Raw genomic sequence first — 8,750 nt, 5'->3', positions numbered from 1 at the left:
GCGGTAAAACGTACGTTAAAATGATAACAGGGTCAGTTGAAAATTTTTCGCTAATTTTTTGTAAATACATGCATATTCTGCAGGCATATTAGAGAGAGCGCAACTCGTATTCTCCATCACAAGAAATGACGTCTGGCCTCGACGGTTGTTGCGTCACCGACGTTTTTCTAAGCTGGTCACATGAATCGGTTCGTGACGCTCACGCGACGTGTTCGTATTTACGCATGTACAAATCATTTCATGCAGTAGCGTGTCCGAGTCTGGACGTACAGGCTTGCTAGCGTTCTGACCAATACGCGTGACAAATATAAGCAAATATTCTAGAGAAAAAATGATAAAATTGAGTTAAAAGTTTGTGTGTTTGCGTGAGAGATGATTTTTCGTCATCTTCTCATCAATGCCGCATCCTGCGCAGCTCTAATTGTCGTTGGATTTATTTTCCGCGATACTGGTGAGTTCTTGCGAATAGAAATTGAGCAAATTTTTGACACATTTTCCATCATGACATGGAAAATAAATTGATTGATATTGTGGAATTATTTACATATTAATTTTTGATTTCTGAAACTATAAGAATACATTGAACTTTGAAATTACTAACAATTTCTAATTCTAGTGATAATTGAATCTATGGAATGGTTTAGATATAGCGATTACTGAAATTATTACAACTTCAATATTAGTTGGTGTATATGATATTTATTCGCGGATAAGTAGAACAAAATATTTCTTTCGATATCGAAATTTCAGAATACTTGGTATTTTTCCGTAATCAGAACAGGTAAATTCTTTCTGAGCTGATTTCTCATTTTGTTGTTACATGAGAGGAAAAATATCTCTTCAGTCTCAACTGGTTTACTTCTAGTCACATTAACATATATGATAGCACTAAAATTTGAGGAGTTCGTAGTATTTGAAAAGATGACAATCGTTTTGTGCCCTAAGAACTCTATTGATGTTTTCTAAGAGTGCGCCTTGCAGCAGCACTACAGTCGCGGCCAAGCATCAAGCCGTCTCGTCCAACCGTCTACTGTTGATCCGTTGGAAGCGACTTCGGGTGCCCTCGGTCATTCAAGGCTCACTCAAACGCAAGGAATAAGTCAACTTGTGAGGGGGAAAAAGAATTATCTCTCAACCACCGGCCACCGTGTGCAGGCTCATGAATGGGAGGACGCTGGAGACAGATGGAAGATGGAAATGTTGAAACTTTTGTGGCCCGAAATCTCGTTCACGAATGGAACAACCCATTCCCGTTCAAACGAAACCACTAATTCACTGCTTTCCGGAAATGTTTCTTCAGATATCAAGATGGGACGTAAACCTTCACTTTCTAAACTTGATGCGCTTAACATTTTTGTACCTTCCATACCAGACCAGATGCCAAGAGTGAATCGAATTCTATTCCCCAGTTCCTTTTCTACTTATAGTCCGAGTTTTATCGAGGTGGCTAAATTCTTTAGAAGCCCTTTTGGCTCATCTGAACAAAATTTTATTGATTCTTCATTACTACCAGCCGAACACCGTTCTCTGAAAAATGCACAGCCACATTCGACTGCTCTTAACAACAATATTCTAGATGCTGATTTTCTATCAGGACTTGGGACATCGCCTCAAGAATCTCTTGAAAATCCACCGTTTTTGGCCAACAGTAATGACAATCCATCAATAAGAGTTAATGCTTCTTCCATCGCACATCTGCTAAACATCCTAGAGAACCCTGAAGAAATTGAATCGCTCGAACATTCACCTTCCGATAACACTTCTTTTGCTTCGGATCCAACGAGAAATAATTTTAGACCAACTCCAGTTCCACCAGTCATAAATAACTTGAATAGTATCCCAAGAAAAGACATAGAAAACGATATTTCGGTGTTCAGAGAAAATGTTACTCGCTTGAAAGAGTACCCTAGTGCGGTTGACGCCTTTACAACTATCCTGAAAAATTTGGGATTGGCTTTGGACGTGGCAAACCCAGAATTTGACGTATTCAATCCAAGAACTCCATTAGCTTTCCAAACTGAAGTTGGAGCAAAATGCATAACTTCTGACGCAAAGGAAGTGCAGGGTTAGTAAGCAACAAGCTCATTTTTAACATATTTAGTTGAAAGTTAGCTGATATCCATAGTTTATTAATGGACCTAGGAGCAATTAATGCTACATTAGTAACTTTACTAACTTAACATATCCGAAGATCGGTCATGGAATTTGCAATGATTATTTCACCAACATAATAACTCCAGCAGGAGGACTTCCAAGTTCTAAGGCGAGGCAGCCGTGGCTTGCCTAATTTTTTATCGTTTTTCCAATTGACTATTGAATTTTATTTCTTTACCTTGAAAATTCTTATTGAATTTTATTTCTTTACCTGTCCAAAAATGTAAGTATATTTGAATTCACATCAAAAGTTCGTGAAAAATGTATATAAACCAATGTCTCAATTTGCATCTAATGCTCGTGTCCATATAAACTAAATTTCACAGATTGTAAAAAATATCTAATTATACCTTCTTTGATATTCAATGTCTCTCACAGGCGTGTGTTTGCCACTAGAAGAATGTCCAGCACTTCAACCCTTCGCTGCTCAGACAGAGCATCTTCACGCGACGGTCTACCTCTACAGCAACATTTGCCGGTACTCGATGCCATTACTTTAAGCCTAAGGCGTTGTTTCAAATGTTTGTGTACCGTTTACAATCCGGTTATCGCGAGTCTTTACTATGATCAATTGATATATTTCATCGACTAATTGGATGATGCAAACTTAATTAAATTTAAAAATCTGATCAATAATGGCATTTAAATGCTGGCTTGTAATGGCCACGAAAGGCAGAAGCAACTTCGCATAATTGGGTATTTACTCCCATGCATGTCGGCTACAAACTTTCACTGCTACACTTTACTGACCTTTCAATAAGTGAATTAAAAATATGTTNAGTAATCAGTCAATGATGAACCCCGTTCAAGTAACACAGCAGAACTATGTCTGTTTCTACCTTCCTTCATCTGGACCACCAAACGCTCATGGAACTGAAGCGTTTAATTAGGTTTATTACGCCTATGCGTTTGTCAGATTCCAGACGCGGAAAGCGTATTACTGCTGCCCGCTGTACACCTTCAGCTCGGCCTTGCCAGGCAAGATAAGAAGCATCGTCCCTCCTCCCCAGAAGTCGCCCGTGAAGACAGACATCCCCGGGCCTGACGAGTGCGGCCGCGTCAAGACGAGGCACGGCAAAGTGACCGGCGGCGACCAAGTCAAGGTGTGGCAGGTTCAGGGAAAACGGCTCCAATAATTCTATAATTGTGTTACTGGAAATTTATTTTGTAGAATTCTTATTGAGAAGATGTTTATGAGTGATTTCGTGAGTTAAAATAATTTAATTAAATACATTATCATGCACTACATTGAATAACTTGACGGCAAAGACTTTTCGATCATAATATTCGTTGAATAAATGCCATTATTTGAATAAATAATCCAATTTTCTTCTTATTAGTGCAATTCAAACATTATTTTCCTTATAAGAATTAAAATATTTATGCCATTTTCTGGTTTTCTCGTTAACTTCACACATCCAGAGGTGATTTAAACCTAGTCCTACTATGGTGCTTTAAATTATTGATGTTTTCTCCGGACTCAATTGACTTTGAGAATCTTTCGTTTCACTATATCGTATCTGACAATTCAAAATTCAAAATACTATTTTGTATCGTATCTTCCAATTCAAAATACCATTTTGGATCGTATCTTCCAATTCAAAATAATATTTTGTATCGTATATTCCAATTCAAAATAATATTTTGTATCGTATCTTCCAATTCAAAATAATATTTTGTATCGTATCTTCCAATTCAAAATACTATTTTGTATCGTATCCTCCGATTCAAAATACTATGTTGTATCGTATCTTACAATTCAAAATACTATTTTGTATCGTATCTTCCAATTCAAAATATTATTTTGCAAGTATATTTGACCGTACAATACAAGGACGGCGACTGGCCGTGGCTGGCAGCGCTGGGTACCCCCGAGTCCGAGACTGGGTTCCGTCTCACCTGCTCAGGCGCGCTCGTCACCAGACGTCACGTCCTGTCCGCCGCGCACTGCTTCTACACTGCAGCGCTCCTAGCGCCGTGAGCCTCAAATATCTTCAAGCTTTTAAATATGAGTATTCACTTAATACTTTAACCATTAAACTGATTCGAATAAAATCTGAACGCAGTTTTTTTATCGTTCACACTTTTTTATAAATTGACAGAAACTGAGACTGCAGGTATGTGCTCCCATTACTTCAAAAAATATGGAATCATTCTATGATAAATAAATTCACACCGATGTCCCTTAACAATCATCAAGGTATTTATTTTTAAAATTCTAGAGCGAAATTGAAACTATATCTCCCTTGTATCGATCATCAAAATATACGCACAAAAATACCTTTAATAGTTTTATTGATTATTTCACTGTGCACAATGGATAAAATTATAATTTGTAACTAATATTTGTATGCAATCGATATAATCCATTTTAAAAAAATAAGTGCTAACAGTTAACATTGAAATTTTGTTCGCATTTATCTGATATTCAATGTCTCTGACGGGAGACATTGAATGAAAGAAGATGCCACTAGAAGAATGTCACAAGAAGTATTTATTTACGAATTAAAGAAAATATATTTTTTAACGATATCGCCCGATCGCATGCATTGTTCTCCCCTTTAAATCATTTTTGTGTTTCTCGAAAAATTCCAAAACGTGAACAAAATTTAGTTATAACTAAATGTAAGGAAGGAAGCATGCGATGATAACATATAAACGATTGGAATGAAAGTGTAATGTTAACGTGTGGGCAAATATCATTCAGGTAAAAGATTGAAAAAAGCATATTCATTTTAGCAATTTATGAACAGATCGCATGTTCGACTTGGTGACACTGACTTGCGACACAACAGTCTGCCTTTACACCGCGACTATGTCATCATCGCACGCAACTTCCCGCAGTATCACAAGCATATCAGCATCAACGACATCGTAATCCTAACCCTCGATAGAGACGTTCTCTTTGATGGTGAGATTTCTTTCTTTTACGCATCAAGACCTAACGTTTCATCAAATACTTTTAATTGTTCAGATAATTTGTGCTTATTATTTGTATTGAATCAAGTTTCTGTATGGGCTCCAATTTTCTGTGTGTCTTTAAAGAGTGTCAGGGTTTTAAATCTTAACTATTATCATCACTATTTTTCCTGTATGGTAGCGCCGAATTTCGACCTCCGAATTCTCATCATAATAACCTAAAAATTTGCTCAGCTCCTCTGGAAACGGAATTTTGATTTCACATCATAATAACTTCAAAATCTTCAAAATCTACTCTGGAAATGGAATTTTCATGGCGCCAATGCATTGATGTTCTGTAGGTGTTTTGGTTTTTGTAAGTGACAAAGTCAAGTTCAATTTATTACTCATAACCTCTAAAAGATGCTATCATACGGTATTCAGGTAAAACGACATAAAATAATTGAGATTTTTTCATTTATTCGCAATGAGGAATGCATACATCTGTTTCATCAAATACTTTTAATTGTTCAGATAATTTGTGCTTATTATTTGTATCGAATCCAGTCTCTGTATGGGCTCCAATTTTTTATCGTAAAGAGAGTGTCAGGTTTTCAGGAGTCCTACCTATAATTATCACTATTTTTCCTGTAGCGGCGCCGAATTCCGATCTCCAAATTCTTATCATAATAACCTTAAAATTTACTCAGGAACTCTGGAAATAAAACTTTGATGGCACCAATGCATCGGTGTTCTGTAGGTGTTTTTGTTTTTGTGAGTGGCAAAGTCAGTTTCAATTTATTACTCATAATCTCTAAAAGATGCTATAATGTGGAATTCAGATAAAACTACATTAAATCATTGAGATTTTTATAATTATTCGTGATGAAGTACTGCATACATTGTTATTTGCTTAGAGTTTGTGGGGCCAGGCTGTCTGCCATACGACTTGCTACGCTCACCTGCACCTGGAGACAACGTCACGGCCGTGGGCTTCGGCCGGCAATCCAGCAGTGAGTGATCCCAGTGATTTGTTCTAGATTATATTTTACTGATGTGATGTTGCACAAATATTATATAGCATCTAAGCATTGTTTCTTCATCTTCTCAGCGGCTTTGTAGATGAAGGGACGAATGTTAATTCCCTTGAGCAGGCGATTGATGACTGCAGGTAACTGGAGATATTCTTCAAGAAATACTTTTACACTTTTCTCATTTAGATAAGCTTTCGAATATCTGATTTATTTAATGAAATTTTTTAAATTAAACTTGCTGCATGCACCTTCACTCTAATATAGAAAAAAACTGGCGTTGTAGTGACGTGATTATCAAAATTTATATCCCCAATGAATTTTAACCATTATGACTTTTTTCCTGATTCCTGAGGTTGGCCTTCTCTAGACTATGGCCTTTGTCTGTGCATCACTATATTCGTTAACCCCGAGATATACCTCTTAATTGTTTTCATATCATTTCAATTTTCGCACAAAATCTTCTGATTTTGTTTTCTTTCTCTCTTATCTATAACCTCCTATTACTAAACATTCATCTATAAGATTGTTTTTATCTTTGACTAAATGACTATCAAAAAGGTTAATGATTTCCCAATTTCTGTCCTGAGCTGTTTTCGTGTTAATTTATTTTACTCGTGATATTCAGGATTCCCCTTGACATCATCTTCCCCCAACGCGATTGAGCTGCGCGTGCTTGAGAACTCCTTCTGCCAGCAAGCGTATTACTCATCGCGGTCCTTCCCTGTGATCGACCACCGCACCTTTTGTGCCGGCGGCAGACCAGACCAAGGAACGTGCGAAGTGAGTACATGCTTTACAGGCCTCGTACCCGACGTACATTCGAATGTTACTCTCACAAGCAGTCTCGCTGTAGAAACCTCGATTGAGCATCATATTCATCATCGTCACGATTCTTTCAAAGTTGTATTACAGTCTTGAAACGAGAATTCGATCAATGCTGGGAGAATATTTTCCCATTTTAACTTTATAATGGATTGATTTGTCCTCAGGAAGGTATAAATAAATTTTGTATTTTATCTGAAATAAGTCATTAAATATGTCATGAATGCATGTGTAGTCTTGAAACACTTACAACGCTTACGTTATTGGCTAACACAATCCCGATTGCCCTGCACGACTAGGGCGACAGTGGAGGACCGCTTCACATGTACGACGCGGCGCTAGATCGTCACGTGGTCGTGGGGCTGGTGAAGGGCGGCGGCGGTTGTGGCGTCGCTGATTTGCCGTCCGTCAACACGCGCCTTGTGCCCTTCTTGCCCTGGATAGAAACTGTCATCAAGCAACGGAACAAAGTTCAGCAGTGACAGAATATGAGAATAAGTAAAAATATTTACTTTTTTGTTTTTTTTTGTGAAAAATTACAGTAAAAATGCATTTAAGTTTACCAGGAGTGTTAAAAAATATACGAAATTAGTGAAAACACTTCGAACATTGTGATTGGAAATAGCAAATCTACAAGATTAATCATAGGTGATTGCCCTGGGACTCTCCGGACAAAAAGATGGATGAGGTCATTGAGATTATAATTTGACCATTCGTTATATTGATAGAGAAGGTATTGGTACTAAATTTTATATCTGACTTGGGTAAACGATTAATTGCAACTGGCGTGCATAAATAATCATGTAGTTCTTCAAAAATAGAATGACTGTTTTTTAAACGGAAAATTAAGTTTTACATGGTAACATTTTTTCACCATAAATAACATAATAATTCAAAACCTTACTTCAAGTCTTTGTGCTCAATTCGATGATTAGCATGTGCATCGTCACTGATGCCGCTTCATAATTTGGTAAACATCAGATAAACTTTCTAATTTTTTTCTTAAGCAAAGTCAAATCAGCCTTCGCATAAGTTCCGAAAACAAGGTTAAGTTCTTCCATCATTCGTGGGTCCGAAAATAAACCAAAATAAATAAATAAAATAAACATTTCATTCTTTAAACTTTCAATAATAAAAAAAATTAGTTTGACCTTTTAAATCCATGAGCGTCTTGCAGCCCCGACATTCCAACAGAATTGTTGTGCAGTCAACTGCTTTTTATTGTGAAAAACTTTCGCCGAATAATAAGTAACCACGAATTTCTAACAACTAGCCCTTTCATCATCACTGAGAACTTTTGATGATATAAGGTGACATTACGTATGGTATTTGTAGATTTCAAGTTCGAATTATTCCTGCACGAATGACTGGCATGCTCGTAAGAGTCGTTCAACTTCAACCATCCTTTTAATTGTGTAACGCCTATTGCTGTAAGAAATAATAACTCTAAGTAGATATGAGGATATTTGATATCCCCTCATTAAACCCGTAAAGAGCCTCGAAGCACTTCGAAGTTTACGTAGACGAATGTTTTTTTTATATCAGTAATATTTAAGAGAAAATCATTTTCGTTTCCGATCACATATATAATATAAAATCATATAATATTCGATGTCTGAAGTCTAAAACGAAACTTAGCGATCCCAAAACACTTGGGTGATAACATTCATCCCGAAGCAATCAAAGTGAATATTTTATTATGGCATCCTGTTGCAGTTTCCCATTAATTTTTAGCGCATTTTCTCATTTATGGAAAAAAGCGCTTGTCCGTCCATCCGTCCGTCCGTGACTTCACATTTTCGTCGACGAGAAAATGCGCTCTCTGTCACTCTGCAGTGACCA

At 36.9% G+C, this 8,750-nt stretch overlaps 1 protein-coding gene across 1 annotated transcript; it reads left to right on the top strand.

Moving 5' to 3' along the window:
• The first annotated feature begins 265 nt into the window (after window positions 1–265).
• On the top strand, window positions 266–7,404 carry LOC108666108. The gene is made up of 9 exons (XM_047884590.1): window positions 266–451; window positions 968–2,065; window positions 2,533–2,632; window positions 3,071–3,257; window positions 3,989–4,131; window positions 4,908–5,065; window positions 5,970–6,065; window positions 6,712–6,866; window positions 7,208–7,404. The coding sequence occupies exons 1-9, from the start codon at window positions 373–375 to the stop codon at window positions 7,388–7,390; spliced, it is 2,199 nt and encodes a 732-aa protein (XP_047740546.1). The 5' UTR covers window positions 266–372; the 3' UTR covers window positions 7,391–7,404.
• The last annotated feature ends 1,346 nt before the right edge of the window (window positions 7,405–8,750 follow it).

This window comes from Hyalella azteca, unplaced genomic scaffold, assembly GCF_000764305.2.
Source record: "Hyalella azteca isolate HAZT.00-mixed unplaced genomic scaffold, Hazt_2.0.2 contig15676, whole genome shotgun sequence".
NCBI lineage: Eukaryota > Metazoa > Arthropoda > Malacostraca > Amphipoda > Hyalellidae > Hyalella > Hyalella azteca.
The sequence above is the reverse complement of the archived record's forward strand: the minus strand, read 5'-3'. Positions and strand labels throughout refer to the sequence as shown.